Source organism: Myxine glutinosa, unplaced genomic scaffold (genome assembly GCF_964187855.1).
Source record: "Myxine glutinosa unplaced genomic scaffold, kmMyxGlut1.1 SCAFFOLD_1837, whole genome shotgun sequence".
In the NCBI taxonomy this organism is placed as follows: Eukaryota; Metazoa; Chordata; class Myxini; order Myxiniformes; family Myxinidae; genus Myxine; species Myxine glutinosa.
The window spans coordinates 27914-47616 of NW_027617932.1; the positions used below are offsets into that span (position 1 = coordinate 27914).

A 19703-nucleotide genomic window follows, 5' to 3' on the forward strand; every position below is an offset into this window, starting at 1 on the left:
GAAATGTACAGAGAAAATAATGAAAAGATTTATTACAACGGATGCCAGGACAAGAAAAGCGCGACGATAATAAATAATGTTCCTATATGGAGCGCTCCCACACCAGACTTATAACAAAGACGAAGGGAAGGATAAATGAAAGCAATTAATGGGGTGGGTGTGCACTTAGCTCTGATCAGCTCGTGGGATTTGTCAGGGTCTCACCAGGGTCTGCGAATCGGTCCGGCCAGCGTGCACACGCAAAAAACACGCACGTTCGCGGGAACTAGGCCTCGTTGCGCCCGTTCACGCTGTCGCGCTCGCACCAGTCCTCGTCACGCCGCAGCGACAAGTCGCGCGTCGTTTCCGCCTGCAGAACTCTGCACGTTTCCCGGTGGTGTCTCTGAACACTCCGTCTCCCCACCAAAGTCTGATCCCAACAAGAAGAGGAATATGTCGGCGTGAAGGGCAATAAGCAAGGGTGCAGTGTCAGCGAGCAAGGGTGGAGGGCAAGAAGAAGAGAGCAAATGTCAGTCCTAGAGTGCTTTTATCGGCCGTCTCGTGACGTCACCGGTGCTTCTCCACTCAGCGCAGTCCAACATTAACGTCAGCGGTGATCTTTGCCAATTGGCATGCTGCTTACTGCTCCTCCTTCTTTCCCCAATTGGTGAGTCCTTCTTGCTCCGCCCTGGCCAATCAGCGAGTCCCTACTTACTGCGCCTTCTGGTTGGTCGACTCCCACCCAATAGAGAGTCGCTTCTTGCTCCGCCATGGCCAATCACGAGTCTCCGGGGCGTGTCTTCGGCCTGCTTGAGCTATGTGTTCTTGCCAGGCGGGATTGTTAGTTCTGGTGCTTGATGCCTGGTTTCCGGTTGGGTTTTATTGTTGGTAATAATTAATTAGTGTACTAATGGCGATGGATTCCTAGTGCCTATGGTGCGGTGCCAAACGAGACAAAGGATAAATCACATCGGGTAAGACTTACAAGGGATAATTTACCCTTATGCCCAGAGGCGCGTGCGATTTGCACTTCTGGAAGAGGAAGAGACTTCCGGAAGACTCTTCCGGTCGTTCGATTTGGACTCTTCTCTTCTCGGAAGCTCTTCTGCCTCTTCCAAAAATCCAGCAGAAGAGGCGTGGACTCTTCAAAAAGAAAATGGCCTCGCCTAATTTCAGTCACGGAGAAACGCTGCTGGTTATACTTAGGCAGCAAAACTTGCAAGTGAAAACACAATCTGGATATTTGCATCAACTTGTGATGTAGTGTCATTTTTGTCTAATTCTTCCATCATGAGCGCGAGTAATACATGTTTGGCCGCCATCTTGCTTCTCTTCTGCCTGTTCGGCGCAAAGCAATCTTCCGGAAGAGGCTTCTGTCTTCGGAAGAGACCAAATCGCACGCGCCTCTAATCTAGTTAACATGGCCCGCCCCCTTGTGACGGGGACGAATATACAACTTAATCCGAACACATGGTCTACACAGGTCCTCTACTTATTATACATCAAAATGATTCTTCTACACGACAATTGGAGCATGATACCAACACAAATGTACCTGACTCTACATATCACTACGCCACAAACATAACAATATTGATGCCTTGCTATCCATGATGCTGACACTACATTCTACATCCTGCATTTACTGACCCCACAGGAACTCCGTCAATTTCACTAAACATGGATGGTGGAATGATGTCTGCCTCGTGGTCATTGGTTGGGTGGATCTTGTGCATCTTGGCCTAGGTCTTGGTCAAACATCAAGTGAAAGTCATTTTACAGGTATTTATGATAAAGGTCTCCTTACTAGAAAATTGCTGGGCCAAGACTCTCAAGGTGTCAAATAAGAGTAGACCCTTTATCCATCTTTTTGTGGCTACAGCTCATGCGTCGCTATTTCCCTTGAGTTTTCTTGCTCTCGAGGGGAAATGCGACTTCTGGTTCTGCACCAACAATGAAAGCAAATCGAGATTACCGCAGTCCACACGACACAGGCACCCGCTACCAAAGCTACTACATCTCCGGCCTTTTCCAGAGGAAGCCGTTTCCCATTTCCAGTCCAAATGATTTCTGCGGATCCAGAATCATTGTGGGACAGCAAGTCAATGCCCATGAGTGGAGTTTGAGTTGGTGACATTGTCGATCCAAAGATCAGCGGTTGTGTGTCTAAGCAGAGACATCCCACTGGACATTCCAGAATTCCTTCATATCCAGGAACCTGCTGGGAACATCTTGCGTTAGGAACGTACACAAATAACATTAGACTACATATCATAACATTTTACATCCTGTAATTATCTATTGAGGTCAGGAATAGATTCCTTCAGTGTGACCTCCAGGTTGCTAATGTAGACACGAGATGCAACTTTATTCCTTGCATTGATTGCCTGCTAAAACAGCTTCAAATGCCAGAGCGAGGAATGTTTAAAAAAAATTGTATACATTGTCGAGGCTCGTGGGGGAGTTGGAGTTGGACAAGGACGTAACGTAAGGAAACCAGAACGGCACCTCCGCCAGGCTTTACAGTTTATATTTTGTATCCCACTGATAGGCCGGATCTGGATCCAACATGAACCAAAATCTAATCGGCTGCTTCTTGTCACTTACCAAACTCGTCCACCAAGTTTTGTCTTAGCGGTTAGGGTGCGGGCTTGGGATCCTAGGATCCTGGGTTTGAATCCCGGTCGATCGCTGAATTAACGCCAGGGGAGTTGACTCAGCCTGTCATCCTTCCGAGGTCGACAAATTGAGTACCAGTTCACTGGTAATTCCCTGTGTGTCGCAAGGGGCGACTAACAGGGTTGGGGGCAGGAAGAGCATCCGGCCATAAAATATTGCTTCAAAAAGGGGACCACGGTGCCCGAAAAAGGCCAACCCCTGCTCTGCGGGGAAAAATGGCCTCCAAAGGTGGTTTGCCTATAGTTTTTAGCTACATCACTCAATGGTGAAGAATCACTTAAAATATTGGTGGTGGGGATTGGGGGGAGGGGAGGTTAGTGCGTATGTCCATTAACATTTGACTAATCCATCTTCTCCTCACAAACTACCCAACCGATTATGGACCAAATTTGGTACAATACATCAGGACAGTAAGGTCTCATAGGGTTGTGCTCCCCATCCGGATCCGCCTCCTCTAAGAGGCTGAAGAGGGGGGTTTCACCACAAATTCAGGTAATATATTTTTTAATCTTCGCAGAAGATTCACGTGGGCAAATAACCATAGTTTTTAGTCTTTGGTATGACTACAGCCAGGGTTCGAATCGTCGACCTCCCAGACTCGGCGCGGACGCTCTAATCATTACACCAGTGATAGACTCGAGTTAATTTGATGAGAGATCCAGTGAAAACATTATCTTAGTCATGTCAGTGACTTCTTTATTGACTTACACCCCTGCATATGGCTCCTGTGGGTTACACAGGAGCGAGACATGGGTAATGAACGTAGAGCAGCAACGAAGGCTGGAAAGGGTGGAAATGCGAATGGTTCGACGGATGTGCGGAGTATCGTTGAGAGAGAGGAAGACAAATGATGAATTGCGAAAGATGATGGGAATAGAGCCTGTGATTGATGTTGTGAAGAGGAACAGGTTGAGATGGTTTGGTAATGTGTTGAGGAAGGATGAAAGTGACTGGTTGAGAAGAGTGATGGAAATGAATGTAGAAGGAAGTAGAGGACGGGGAAGACCGAGAAAGACTTGGCTAAAGATGGTGGAAGAAGAAATGCGGGCAAGGGGGTTAACAAGGAGAGATGTAGAAAATAGGGCAAAATGGAGAAGATTGTCATGGGGACCGCAAGGCTAACCCCCGCTCTAGTAGGGAAAATGGCCTTAAAATGCATGTTGTTGTTGTTGTGTTGTAATGCTGTCTGTGTTGTAATGCTGTCTGTGTAAATAATGCTGTCTGTGTAAATAATGCTGTCTGTGTAAATAATGCTGTCTGTGTAAATAATGCTGTCTGCGTAAATAATGCTGTCTGCGTAAATAATGCTGTCTGTGTAAATAATGCTGTCTGTGTAAATAATGCTGTCTGTGTAAATAATGCTGTCTGTGTAAATAATGTTGTCTGTGTAAATAATGCTGTCTGTGTTGTAATGCTGTCTGTGTGAATAATGCTGTATGTGTAAGTAATGCTGTCTGTGTTGTAATGCTGTCTGTGTTGTAATGCTGTCTGTGTGAATAATGCTGTATGTGTAAGTAATGCTGTCTGTGTTGTAATGTTGTCTGTGTAAGTAATGCTGTCTGTGTTGTAATGCTGCCTGTGTGAATAATGCTGTATGTGTAAATAATGCTGTCTGTGTTGTAATGCTGTCTGTGTGAATAATGCTGTATGTGTAAATAATGCTGTCTGTGTTGTAATGCTGTCTGTGTGAATAATGCTGTATGTGTAAGTAATGCTGTCTGTGTTGTAATGTTGTCTGTGTAAGTAATGCTGTCTGTGTAAGTAATGCTGCCTGTGTGAATAATGCTGTATGTGTAAGTAATGCTGTCTGTGTTTTAAGAATAATGCTGTATATATGTGTGTGTGTGTGTGTCGATGTGTATACGTGTGTGTGTCGATGTGTATACGTGTGTGTGTGTGTATGTGTGTGTGTGTGTGTGTGTGTGTGTGTGTGTGTGTGTGTGTGTGTGTCAGTAATCGTCGTCGTCATTTTTAGCATGTTATCCGACTAAATAATTCCCTTAATACTACAGATTATTATTACATCTCCGAATTGCAATCCCAAGACACTACATTGACAGATAAATTTTTTTACAGGCCTTCGACAACATAAATAAGGTCAAGGGGACGATTCGCTGTTATTTGGTACAAATTCGCTTTCAACTCACCTCAATGGTGTTGCCTTCTGGGCACGTGATCCAGGGAGATGACTCTACCATGACGTCAAAACGTCCTTGTGTTTGACAGCGGTGGCGGTAACACCGGCCCTCCAGTGGAGAAGCAGCAGTCTCCTTCCCTTGCTGTTGAAACAACAGTATTTATGCACTTGTTGTATACCATGGTAAAGCCAACATACTGTGTACGTATATACTGTACAATGTGTACATATACTTTTTATATGTGGATGTGAGTTTCATTCAATCAGAGGGTTGAGTATTCACCAGAGATCGTTGGGCTGTGTGTGTTCGTTGTGTGAGCAGGAGGTACAACAATGCAGTGCCTGAACAAAGGGTAAGATGACTGGGGGACGCAGGTTTGTGGGCACGTATGTCAGGTAGTGGGTAAGGGGATTTCTCATTCATTTATTATGTGCTGTTATTGCTTCTTGTAAATTCCCTCCAATGTGTGATCTCTTTATTAAATCTGACTTTGTCTCAGCTGAACACCGAATGTCCTGGTTGCTTAATTTGATGGTTTTTCACACGTCCCATTAATGGTTGATTGGCTGCGGTCCACGCCGCTAGACAACCGCATCAAATGGCCTTCAGGTTTGCACAGCCTAATTAGATCGAGGGATGTGACGTCTAGCCTGGTGTTGGCTTAGCGGCTAGGGTGCCGGCTTGGGATCCTCGGATCCTGGGTTCGAATCCCGGTCGATCGCTGAATTAACGCCAGGGGGGTTGACTCAGCCTGTCATCCTTCAGAGGTCGACTAATTGAGTACCAGTTCACTGGTAATTCCCTGCTTGTCGTAAAAGGCGACAAACAGGGTTGGCGGCAGGAAGGGCATCCGGCCGTAAAACATTGCTTCAAAAAGGGGACCAACAAAAACAACAACAACCACGGTGCCCGAAAAAGGCCAACCCCCGCTTTGCGGGGGAAAATGGCCTCTAAAAAGGTGGATGTGACGTCTAGCGGTGCATCATTCGCCCGATTTGTGGATCCCAACCTGCATGGTAACGCGCCTTTGGCAGCGATTACAGCGTTGAGTCTTCTTGGGTATGTCTATATCGGACTTGCACATCTGGATTTGGAATGGCTTTCAGAACAAGAACGTCAAAGTCCTTGAGTGGTCCGGCCAAAGCCCAGACTTGAATCTCATTGAGAATCTGTGGAAAGACTTGAAGATTCATGGGTGAAGCTCATTCCGTATAGCACGGAACTCCGTATTTTTGTGAAGACCCATACGGAGGTTTCCGTATTTTCGTCATCAGAAAAACATGCCGTGATTTTTGGGAATTGTGCTATTCCGATATGCTGATTCATTTCTGAACCGTGTAGATTTGTGTCGAAGTTATTATATTGTTACGGATCGCGGATTAGATGTTATGATGGGCCGAACGGATGGTCCACCGCGACCTAACAGTTCCCCCGATTCTTCCCCAACTCACCCGATTCCACTCGAACGTTGGCCAAATCGCGCTACGCTAAATCAATGATGGAAAGGACACAACGACTGGGATAGATGAAACGACGCAAGGGGTACAGTTCTCAAGACCTCCGGAGGAGGATATAATTAGTGGTGGAGAAAAGGGGTAGATTACAAGGTAGTGAGGTAAAGGCACAGAAGAGATAGGCACTTAGTTACAGTCTTATCTTAGCCCAGACAGACCACACACAAACGGGACAAGGCTGACTTACACAGGGATTGATGGCAGGGAAGGACAGGTAGTCGATAGCACAAGGTGCACCTTGGCTCGGGGACAGGATCAAGCACGGTCCAAGAGATGCAGGGAGGCCTCACAGCGCTCGGAGGTGGCGTCTTTCTTTTTCCAAGCTCAGCGCGCATCTCACGTCACCTCCCTCTTCCTGCGCATGCTCAGCGGGGAGTGACACGCCCTCGGCTGGTTGGCTCCGCCCCAGATGGGACCGGTCCGCCGCTTCCATTGGGTGCGGGGGTTACCGGGCTCCACCCTTGACGAGGAGCTGACAGGGAGCCCATATTTGGTAACCCCGTCGAGCACATGTTCGATGGCGGCTCGTTGGAAAGGCCTGGTGCCCTCCCAACACCCCCTACCAACCAAGCCGGAGTGAGGACGCGCACTCCCCGCGCCCGCCGCTGCTGTTGTTGTTGTTGTTGTTGCTGAACCGTGAGGAAGAGCTGCGGGGAGGTATTGGGAGGTCCTAAACTTCCTAACGGTGCCATACAATCACATTCTGGTGCAACGAAGAGTCAGAATTAATGGAAACGAGTCCTTAACTGACATAGACTAAGAATAACTAGCAAGATGTCCTATAGTTGTCTTACATGAGATGCGGTGAACCTGGGTGCGACATTTAATGGGGGAAATAGGGGGAGGTCGGGTCTACAGAGTGTTGTTTACAGAAAATGGGACTAGGGAATGGGGGATTGGGGATAGTTGGGAAGTATTGAGGAAATAGGGGAATATTTACAAGCGGATATGGATGGATGCAAATCCCATATCCGCAACATTGCACCCTTCTCTACCTCGGGGCGGCCCGACCCGATAAATTTTTACCTACGTTAGTGTGGCACTCAGATGTAGTTCCCTCTACTATTAACTCAACCCTGAGTGCGACAGTTTTACAGATGTTCACAAATGAGTAAATATGTCCCCCTGCGACGTTGCACCCTTCTCCTAACAGAAACACACCCACAGGATAACCGAATCGCGGAAAGCATCCTCAAACTAAACATACAGCCGGTAGGGAGCATCATTTACACAAGACTACACTGATATTTACACTACGATCCAGGACCTGTTCTTTGAGGAACACATGCAGATGTTATGCATAGAGAGAGCACGCATGCCAGCATCGATACACCAACCCACGAGTGCCCTGTGGCCCTACGGCCTTTAATAATGTGCAGAGCACCCCGTCCAAGTACCAAAAGCACCACCCCATTATGCACAGTCAGCACCATCCGGTGCACCAATAAAGTGTTCAATAAAAATGCACAATTAAGTGTCCATGGTCACCGGTGGTGTCGCAGCCGGCCGATGTTCTGCCGCTGGTCTTGCCTTCATGGAGTGCACTTGGCCTTCTGGCTTCTTTAGAAATAAAGAAAGGCGCCAACCGCGTCCATTTCTAAATTGTGGCCGTCAGGGGGGCCAACTAAAAGTTGTTCACCTGTATGGCATAGGTGCCACGTTGACCCAGAGGTCCATCCACGGGTGGTGCTTGACCGCAAAAGAACTGCGGTCCATTGTGGGCGGCCACAAAAATTGCGGTCCATATGGTGTATCGATCCAGGCAGCAAGCAGCGGAAGTACAGGCCCACAACTGCGGAGCCAGCACCTCTCTCTCCTCTCTCTCTGCCCCAAAGCCAGATCCTCGGAGGTGGGAGACAAAAGAAGCCAAGTGAGTAAGGTGGTAAGGGCGCAAAAGTGCACGCAATTCAAGGTAATGCACACTGGGGACACATGGGAACCAGGTGAGACAGGTACGTTCCTACCGTACGCCCCCCCCCCCCCCCCCACCAGGTAACCTACATTGCCCCTCCCTTACCCCTTACTGTATCCACAAAACACCACACTACCCATAAACATCTACTTTACACATCAACAAACGTCCCTACTGTCTTCCCCGTTCCTCCCATCAACCAAATTCGTCTTCTCTCCCTCCTAACCAATCAAATTTGCCATTTCCAACTCTCATCAAAATTTGCCATCTCCAACTCAACATCAAAATTTGCCATCACCAATTCATCATCAGTCCCTCCTAAGGAGGGAGAGATGGAATCACCCCAATGTCTCATCCACGTCGTGATGCGTCTCACAAATCCACACAGCAATTCTCCTTTCCTGCAACACAGAACAAAGGAACACAGGTGTGGAGTCATCATCACCACCTCACGTAAGTGGCTGCGTATGGTGCGACAGGTTCATCAATCCTAACTATTTCCTAAATGACTTTAACAACTTTACATTACCCGGGGTCTTTCCCTGCCAATCCATTGGCCAACTTACACTATGGGTTCTAAAAACCAATTCCCATTGCCCAAACTGTGGTGCTTCTCAAGTTGGGGTCTCACTCCCCCGATTCATCACTCGGTGCCCCCGCACAATTTCGGTGGCTGGGTCGTGTGACGCTCCCAGCTGGTCCGCCCACCTGCACACCTCCACCACTGTTGTTGCCTACCGAGCTCACCTGCTCCTCACCCTAACCTAACTAACTGGGGAAGGCCCTCTCGCCCTCTCACCCCCTCAGTGCCCTCTCTGGCACGGCCTGCCCGATCCACACCCGGGATCCTCAGGCACCCACTGACACTAACGGCTCCCAGAGCCCACCTGCGGCCTCACCTGGCCGACATCTAACAGTGGCGGAGTGCCCAACCATTCACACTCATACTAACAGGCCACACGACCAGCCAATTTCACCACACCAATGCACCCATCCACAATACCATTCTGCAACCGCACCACAAATGCCAATATCCAACCACAATTTACCTATACCTTCTAACTATTCTTTAAACTACCCTCCCCGGGTACTCGTGAAAAGGGGTCCACTCTTCCCCCATCCACACCTTCGCACCATGCACACCACTCCGTACCACTTACTCCAACTCTCTCCACACCACTCATTCTCTGCTCCATATATTCCACACACCTGTACTTGCACACCTGTGCTCTCATACTTGGTGCCGCCTGCACCCTTCTCTCCCCCAAGCGCATTCGCGCTGATCCACAACACTCACTACTCATACACTGCTCCACACACCTGTCCAGTTCTCACCTGTTCAATCCTCAAACACACGGCATCATCTCATCTAACTACACCCCTCTGAAACTTGCGCTTCCCAGTCACCCCTTTAAACTATTGCGCTCCCACGTCATTATCATCCCCTCTAATCTACCTACGTCCCCTCTACAGGTATCCTTGTCACTAACTAACCTTAACGTTACCTAATGTCATCTTCGCTAGATCCCTACACACAATATCCTAACCCACCCGGGCTAGTTTTCACTGCCATACACCCCATAATCTATAGCGCATTTGCCCCCCTTCATGGGAAGGGTGGCAGGGATGCCACCCTTACCCACCGGGCACATCGCTCATCAATCCCCCAGTCCTCTGGCACTAATAAGCTCCCCTTATTCAGAGGTACTGGGTCCCGCCTCGGCATCTAAAGCCGAGGCAATCCACGGGGGCGCCTGCTCGCCGGTGTAAGGCCTTATCCGGTCGGCGTGGACGATCCGAGGGAGGGTTCGTGGCCCCATTTTGATTTTTACTACCACGTCACAGACTTGCGACAGGACGACCCCCGGGCCTTGCCAGGGAGAGGTGAGTTTCGGGCACCTACCCTTCCTCCTCCGGGGATTGAAGAACCAAATCTTCATCCCCGGAGTGTACTGACTCCCCTGGCTCTGGTGGTCGTACCTGCGCTTCATCTTTTCCCCCGCCAGATGGAGTTGGCGGCGGGCGAAGGCATGGACTAGCTCCATGCCTTCCTCTAGGTGACGTGCGTACCCCTCCCTCGGCGGGTTAACCACTGTGTCTGGCACGGGACCGCAAAGCAAGTCGGCGGGAGCCCGTAACTCCCGCCCATACATAAGCAACGCTGGACTGCATGCGGTGGCCCCGTGCTGGCTGGTTCGGTAGGCCATGAGCAAATAAGGGAGATGTTCGTCCCAGTCATCCTGACGGGTGGCGGTGAACAGTGCCAGTTGTTGGATTAAAGTTCGGTTGAATCTTTCCACCATCCCGTCAGATTGAGGTCTTAAAGGCGTGCGCGTGCGACAGCAACAACAACGTGCGACAACGTGCGACAACAACAACAACAACAACAACAACAACAGCGGGGGCGCGGGGAGTGCGCGTCCTCACTCCGGCTTGGTTGGTAGGGGGTGTTGGGAGGGCACCAGGCCTTTCCAACGAGCCGCCATCGAACATGTGCTCGACGGGGTTACCAAATAGGGGCTCCCTGTCAGCTCCTCGTCAAGGGCGGAGCCCGGTAACCCCCGCACCCAATGGAAGCGGTGGACCGGTCCCATCTGGGGCGGAGCCAACCAGCCGAGGGCGTGTCACTCCCCGCTGAGCATGCGCAGGAAGAGGGAGGTGACGTGAGATGCGCGCTGAGCTTGGAAAAGAAAGACGCCACCTCCGAGCGCTGTGAGGCCTCCCTGCATCTCTTGGACCGTGCTTGATCCTGTCCCCGAGCCAAGGTGCACCTTGTGCTATCGACTACCTGTCCTTCCCTGCCATCAATCCCTGTGTAAGTCAGCCTTGTCCCGTTTGTGTGTGGTCTGTCTGGGCTAAGATAAGACTGTAACTAAGTGCCTATCTCTTCTGTGCCTTTACCTCACTACCTTGTAATCTACCCCTTTTCTCCACCACTAATTATATCCTCCTCCGGAGGTCTTGAGAACTGTACCCCTTGCGTCGTTTCATCTATCCCAGTCGTTGTGTCCTTTCCATCATTGATTTAGCGTAGCGCGATTTGGCCAACGTTCGAGTGGAATCGGGTGAGTTGGGGAAGGATCGGGGGAACTGTTAGGTCGCGGTGGACCATCCGCTCGGCCCATCATAACATCTAATCCCACTCCTGACACCAATTGTTACGGATCGCGGATGTTACGGATGCCATCACCTTCGTCTTTCCGATATTCACCTTCAGACCTTTTGTCTCCATACATTCCTTCCACGTGTTCCTCTTTTCCTTCAGTCCATCCATACTTTCCGCAATCAACACCAGATCATCTGCATACAACAACTCCCACGGTAAACCCTCCTTTACGTTCTGAGCCAGCACCTCCATCACAGCTACAAATAGTAGTGGACTTAGTACCGACCCCTGATGCACTCCCACCTTCACCTCAAACTCACCACTGTTCCCGTCCTTCGTCCTTACAGCTGTGCGCGCTCTTTTGTACATTGCCATCACTACTCTGATCAACCATTCCTCCACTCCTAACTTCCTCAATGCCCATGTCAATACTTTGCGTGGAACCCGATCGAATGCTTTCTCCAGATCAACAAACCCAAGAAACAACTTCTTCCTCTTCTCCATGTACTTCTCCTGCAACTGCCTCACATCTCAAGGATGATAAAAGGAAATTGGATGCACCTGAGCTCAATTTGAAGAGTCATAGCAAAGGGGCTGAATACTTATTGACTCGAAGTATTTCAGCTTTTCATTTTTATTTTGTAAAAAATTTAAAAAATAAATATTTCACTTTGACATTATGGGGCAATTTGTGTAGATCAGTGACAAAAATCTCAATTCAATTAATTTTAACTTCTGGTTGTAACACAACAAAATGTGAAAAAGTCAAGGGGTGTGAATACTTTCTGCAGGTAATGTAATGAATATCAGGGGTATTCGGCGTTGCTCGGGGGTGAAAATATTATCCTTGTGCCTTGTTAATGGACATTGCAAAGCCAAAAAGTGCATCATGCCATTTCTAAAGCATGATTACGTGGGGGTAGAGACTGGGGGGGGGGGGGGGAGGTGAGGGGGGGGGGGGGTATGGAGGGCATACACTGCAGAAAATGTTTGAATAAAGTCCTTTTCAGAGAATGTTAAAGGCGATTCTTCTTCATTTTCTTTAACGTCTACAATTATTAATCCCGCATTCTTGTCGGGTTGGCCAGAGGGAAATCGTTCTCTCAAATGTTTCGCGAATACACATTACTAATACATCAGAACCATTGTCTACATACGAGAGGCTTTGTCAAATAAATGAAAAAAATCTGGCCAGGGGAACATGAAATGGTGAGAAAAAAAATTAAAGCTTTAACTCTGATGAACTCACCTCAGGCTCTCGAAAGGACAAACTATGACAAAACAACGAACTTTTTACACATGTCTCGGTTTTTAAACTGGGGAGGGAATTGCGAGGTGGAGGAAAGACTCCAATTTATCGATGGAGGTGGGGGGGCAGGAACGAGTTAAATCAAGGCCATGCCTACAACCCGTTGGGGGCGGGAGGGGGGAGGGGGGAGCGAAGGAACAGGTTACGTCGAGGCCACACCTACAAACCGCCACAATAAATAAATAAATAAACAAGAAATATGTCGTGCATAGCACGTCTTGTGAAATTCCTAAAATAAGTTGTTGACCTTTTGACCAATGTTGAGGTAAAAAAAATAATTGGTGGTTGAATTCAGTGACGTGAAGTGCAAGTCCTCTTCAAATTTCAAGCAATCAGATGAAAATTGAGGATTTTAGAAATTCCACCTTTAGTTTGTTGACCAGTGGCTTGTGTTGACCTCAAAAATAATTGGTGGTTGAATTCAGTGTGCAGATATGCAAATCATCTTAAACTTTCAAGTCAAATACCTAAAAAACAATAGCTTATTGCTTATGCCTTATGACCAACTGTACCATTTGGTGAAGTTTTGTAAATATTGGTTTAAAATTGTGACCTGTAGGCGACTGACAGACAGACAGACAAACAGACAGACAGAATAACGCACAAGACCAACCAATATACTTTTTAAAATCTTTGATTTTCGCAAGTAACAATTAATTTAGAATTTAATTTTGCGATATAATCATGAAGCCCTGGTTATAATAAAGGACCAAGTAGCCCATGTTCAACAGGAGGTCGAATTTGTTCTACGTGTCAAGTTTGGTCACAATTGACCCAGTAGTTTGAGTGCGATTGATATTCATATGCAGACACAGAAAGACACACAGAAAATGACTTATTCATAATATATTGTCGTGCGATTGCCCCTCAGTTAAGACCGGGCGATCGCGGATGGGCTCGAGCTAACTTGGAGGCGTTTCCAATTGATGGCGGATCGACACACGAGCCGGGGGATTGGGAGAAAATGCCGCGGCTTACCTTCACGTCCGATGTCTTCTCCCTGCGGGAAATAATCCAAACCGAAAACGAATGTGAAATGTACAGGGGAAAATAATGAAAGGATTTATTTAATAAATATCGGGACAAGGAACGTGACGATAAAGCTAAATAATATTCCTAAATCGGGATCCCGCACACCTCACTTCACATACAGAACAATGGGAAGAATGAATCAAATAAAACATTGTTTGTGGATGCATCTTATCTGTCTGGATGTGTGATGTCGGTCAGGCTCCATCCGGGTCCGATGTTGGCGCGAAGCAGGCCTCGGCATGCCCTTGTCCACGAAGCCTCGATAAGGTCCCCTTCACACATGGTTAGGCCACCGAGCCACTCACTCGCCCCGGTCGCGCCCGCTCCAGCGGCAAGCCTTGTTTGCACGTGAACACCCGCGAGGTCCTGTGTGTGAACGCCGGGCAAGATGATCGTCGGCACTCCAAAGGCTCTCCAACATCCACCGTAACGCAAGCAATTCGTGGTTCGCACAGGAAAAAGGTCCAAACGGAGAGAAAGGGTGTTTTGGAACTGGCAGAAGGAGGTCCAGACAGGAGGGAACCAAGACGAGAAAAACAAAGGGAAGAGGTCCGGGCAGGAAGGAACCAGGAACGAGAAGGGCAAGGGAAGAGAGAGAATGCTGGCAAGCTAGACGTTTTTGTCACTCACGGTGTGACGTCAGCCCTCCCCCTCTATCAACCAGTGCCTCGTTTACTTGACACCTTTCGTGCCTTTTTACGTCACCGGTGCTTCTCCTCCAACCTGTGCGTAGCTTGTTGGTATTTCTTTCGCGCCTTCCTCACCAATTGGCCGAGGTGTCATCGGTCGGTGGCCAATCAGTGTGTCGCTCCTTCACCTTCCTTACCCCCAATCACGGGGAAGCTTTTTGTCCCTTCCCCGACCAATCACACGTCCTTCCCTGCTCTGCCAATCGGTGGCCTGCTCTTTGCTTGTCTGGTCAATGTTTAATCGCTATGCCAGCTGGTGATGTGGCTGGCTGCGGCCCCATGGGCGGTGCCCCAATCTGGCTTCCTGCCTGTGGTTCTGTAAGTCTTATCATCTTGTGGCGGAGGGGGATTTAATTAATGTGGTGCACTAATGGATCGAGCTAATGTCTATAAGAGTGCGTTGCCATACGGGACACAGGTATGATCACCGAGGTTTCACATACAGGGGAATTATCTTAGTCCCTACAACTATTTATCACCGGATCATCCTCGTATGATCACAGGCGCACACTTAATCCGACAAACCGTCTAAACACAGAACTTATTACAGGTGAAATTCTCTAGCACGACAGACGAAGCATGATACCTATCAGATCTACCTAAATCTATATATGCCTACCCCAAAATTCATTAAAATATATGTATGTGTGTGTGTGTGTGTGTGTGTGTGTGTGTGTGTGTGTGTATGTATGTGTATATATATGTATATATATATATATATATATATATATATATATATATATATATATATATATACACAAAGAATTAAGTTAAGCACCCCCCCCCGTTTTTTTACAACCTCGCACGTTACAAGTTTGTTGTCGTCAAAACAGTGTAATATACCCATGATATTGCTATATTTTCTGGAGAAGTGATATTATGGTCACATAAAAACATAACAATCATGCCGTTTTCAATATTTTATTCTGAATAATTTAAGGTGAAATTTTTTGGGAATTTTAGGCATATTTTCACCTCAATTTAAGTATGGAGCTATAGGTCCATCACGGACAGTGTGGATGACGTTTATGTTTTCTAACGTACAGTCATTGTTCTGAGAAGACCTCTAGCGATCTTTGCGTCAATAACGTGTGTAGGACCCACGTGATCGGATCACTGACTCAACCCTACGTCACAGATGCGTGCACTCATCTGCATTTCATCAATGGATAATTGCTAATGTCATACCAATCATTATTTGATCTCACATACCTTAGAATATATGCCAATGTATACATATACACAAAGAATATATATTAGGGGGTGCTTACCTTAATTCGTTGTGTAGGGGTGCTTAACTTAATTCTTTGTGTATATATATATATATATATATATATATATATATATTGTTGCGGATATGAGGACTGTATATTTTTTTGATTGTGTGCTTTATTATTATTATTATTGATTATTCTGCGCCCCCTGCCTCCGGAGCTGTGTAAAGGTAAAAGGGCATCCCATAATTAGTCCACAAGCATACACGTCAGCCAATAATAGAATACCCCTGTTCGATAGTTATATCTTATTCTGTGTTTTAGGGTAAGGCTGTGTCTCCCATTAATTGAAGTACTCCATTGCACCAGTGAAAGAGAATAGATCCCCTTTCATTCCCATCCCCAAAATCTCCATTTCCTTTCACATCCCCTTTCGTCATTGCCAAGCCTCGATTGCCAATTACATCCCCTCCAAAACCACCATTGAACATGTGCTCGGGTCGGGGAAGAGGGGCGTGCCCGCCCGTCGTCATCAAGGGGGGAGCCAGAGGGTCGCGTGACCAACCAGGGCCGAGGTGAGCACACCGATGGGTGTGTCCTAAAGGCCGGCGGCTTGATCGCCGGAGGCGCTATAAAGGCGCGCGCGCAAGAAGCGTGGGATCGGTCGGTGGTGAGGAGTGAGTGGACCAGGAGAGAGAAAGAGTGGTTGGACCAAGAAAGAGAAAGAGTGGTTGGACCAAGAGAGAAAGAGTGGTTGGACAGGGAGACGTGCAAGAGTGTTGTTGAGTTGAGGGTTTGGACCAGACGAGTCAGACGAGTCCTGGCAAAGCAAGCGGCGGCCACAGCAGCAACAACACCCAACAGCCGCTTGGGGCCTGGACGGCGGTTTTGAGCAGGGCCGCGAAGGAACGGCGGCTGCTAAACGCACCGATCGTGCTGCAGGACCCCCTTGGACCTTCCTCTCCCTCCAGCCATCCACCTCCTGCCTTTCCACCCTTCTTGTGTACGTGAGTTTGTTCTGTGTGTCTTGTCCCTGGGTATTTAATTAAGTCTGTATAAGCTAGTATTTGCACTGTGTCACCTGCGTCTTATGTGTTGTAAATAAACGTGACTGCTTTCTTTTTGCTTGTGTGTATAATAAATCCAATTACTTTTCTGTCCGTCTTCTCGTCTTATTCCTTTTCCTCTTTGCATTTCGTCGTTTTAGTCTTTTCCAGATTGGGCAGCTGCGGTGCGATACGGCCAAAGTTCTGGGTGAATCGGGTGAGTCGGGGAACAACTGTTCGGTCGCAAACAACATCCTAAACCGCGATCAGTAACAATTGGTTGTCAGGAGTTGGGATTCGAACCTGGGACTAAATTTATTTAGCCCAAATTTTGGACACCAATTGTGTTATTACCGTAACAATTGGTGTCGGGAAGTGGGATTGGACCCGAAGCGCGCTTAACGCGCTCAAAATTACGAGCTGCTGAAAAATTGTGTTTTAAAGAAATAAAACCCGAATTTTGAAATCGCGCCATGGCTGGTCAAGGCGATCGAATGCCGGTGGGTGAGCTAGAGGAGGGGTTAGGAGTAACCCAGGATCAAATGGAGGGGAGCAATGAGGAGGCGGTTGAGGGGGTATCAGACGCACAAAATGGCGCTCTCGCGCACGTGGTTACAGCGGCACCAAATTTTGCCGCGCCCGTGACCGTACCAGCGGGCTTTGATGTGGGGGACTTCATGGCGCAATTCACCGAGATGCTGAGAATAGAGGGGGAGAAATTGAGTAATAAAATTGAAGCAATAACGAACGAATTGGGAAACCAAATTGAAGCAACAACGAACGGAATGAGGGCCGATAGAGAGGCAAGGGAGCAGAGGGACAGAGACCGCAAGTTGGGCGAAAGGGTCCCAGGGGTGCACAAGGAGGTAACGCGGGTCGAAAAGCGCTGGTTGAGCGAAGCGGAGGAAAGCGCGGGTACAATGACGGGGGTAGAAATCGCGACACGGGGTTTGGAAAAGCCGGCGACCGATGAGGTAGAGGGAATTTTATTAAAGCCAACGGTCGTCGAGGTGAGTAAAGAAAAAGCGGAAGTGGGCATTGAAATTGAAGAGATGACGGAGGTAGCCCGGGAATTGCAGGGAGAAATGGAAAATGTACAAAGTCCCTGCTCAAATCATGATGATGTACTCGCTAATCCAAATGGAAGTTTGCAGGTTTTGGTGCAGGGAGGAAGAAGAACCCCGAAGGTGAGACGTGCTGTGTATTGTGCGGGGAGATTTTGTAAGAGGATGTTTGGCGACAAAAGAATTTTCGCGCGCTTGGGATCGAGGAGGCATCCGGGCGTTGGTGAAGGGTCCCGTGTGAGTGGAAATGGCACGCGTGGGAGGAAAAAGTGTGCGTCGGCGAGTGGGTGTGTTATAAAGTGTGGGAGTGAAACTGAGTGCGAGCGAGAATGCACGTCGGGGTGTACGGAGTGTACGTGCGAGGGTGAGAGTGACACGAGGAGTGAGTTGGTGGTGGAGCGGGTGCGAGAATGCACGCTTGGAATGGTTGAGGGTGTGCGAGGAAGCACACCTGAGTTGGTCATGGCGCGAGTGTGGGAGAGCCCATCTGAGCGCGTTAGTGGGTGGGTGCCAGAGTGCACGCCCATGGTGAGTGTTACGGAGGACGTAACGGAGGAGAGGTGTGGACCGAGGTGTGCGCAAGAGTGTGCGCGAGAGGTGTGGTGTGTAACAGGGAGAGCGTTGGTGGAATGTACGGACGGCATTGGAACGCCGGGTTTTGTGAGGGTGAAAGGGGTAGCGTATGCGTGTGAGCATGCAGGTGAAGCATCGACGGTAACCGGGTTAGCGGTTAGGGCGACGGATAGCCGATGCGAGCGCTCGGGGCGCGGCGTGCTTTGTTGGATGCAGGGCCCGGCGCGGATCGAAGCTGCGTCGTTTCTCTTCGAAGCGTCGTTGCCGAATCGGGCTTGGCCCCGCCCCGCACGGTCGAGTCCGGGCCCTGGCGGGCGAGGCGACCGGTCCGGTTCAAGGGCGAGTGGGAGGAAGCGGAACGGTGCCCCCTCGTGGGGATGGGGTTCCGACCGGGGGAGATTGAGCCATCGGGCCCGGGACCGCAAGGTGCCGCGCCGAGATGGTGCGTGGAATCTCGGCCCAACCAAACCACCTCCCTTGAACCGAAAGCCGGACGGATTCAACCTGCAGGCGACCAAACCACCCGAATTCATTGCTCGGCTTTACGAACCGAGTTGAATGATGTCATGACGCACCGAGGCTAGGATATAGCGGACTGTGATGATGATGGTAGTGATTTGATACGAAATTTATAATAGTGGGTAGAATTGGCAGTAAATGGAAAATTTTTGAATTGGTTGGAATTTGGACGAGCAAAATTGATAGTGGGACCTCCCCGATGTGGTGGGATGGGCAATCCACCATCCCTCACGGCGAGGGGGGGGGGCAAAGGAGCACTAGCTTATGGGGTTGATGGCAGTGAAAACTAGCCCGGGTGGGTTAGGATATTGTGTGTAGGGATCTAGCGAAGATGACATTAGGTGACGTTAAGGTTAGTTAGTGACTGATACCTGTAGTGGGGACGCAGGTAGATTAGTGTGGATGATAATGACGTGGGAGCACAATAGTTTAAAGGGACGACTGGGAAGCGCAAGTTTCAGAGGGGAGTAGTTAGATGAGATGATGCTGTGTGTTTGAGGATTGCACAGGTGTGCAACTGAACAGGTGTGTGGAGCAGTGTATGAGTGAGTGAAGGTGATTGTGTATTGTGCTGACCAAATGGTCTAGGAAGAGGAAGAGGGTGCAGGTGGCACCAGGTATGATTGCACAGGTGTGCAACGACAGGTGAATGGAGGACAGGTGTATGGAATAAATGGTATGGAGTATTGGAATGGATGGTCGTGGAGTGAGTATGGTGGAAATTGTGGAGTGGAGTGGATGGTGCGAAGGTGTGAATGGGGGAAGAGTGGACCCCCATCACGGATACCCGGGGCGGGTAGTGTAAGTGTTAGGTAGAGGGTACAGGTAAATTGTGGTTGGATATTGGCATCTGTGGTGCGAGTGGAAGAATGATGGTTGGATGGGTGCATTAGTGTTGTGGAAATGGCTGGGCGTGTAGCCTGTTAGTG

General features: G+C 48.8%; 1 protein-coding gene across 1 annotated transcript in view; it reads right to left on the minus strand.

Annotated features, from left to right (window-relative positions):
* Positions 1-265: 265 nt before the first annotated feature.
* The window catches only part of CIROP (ciliated left-right organizer metallopeptidase), a 39388-nt gene continuing 19950 nt past the window's right edge, over positions 266-19703 (minus strand). Inside the window, exons 12-14 of the mRNA XM_078769261.1 lie at positions 4806-4937; positions 1955-2197; positions 266-409 (exon numbers count right to left, since the gene is read on the minus strand). Coding sequence (XP_078625387.1) covers positions 266-409; positions 1955-2197; positions 4806-4937 — 519 coding nt within the window. The remainder of the gene's footprint in view (positions 410-1954; positions 2198-4805; positions 4938-19703) is intronic.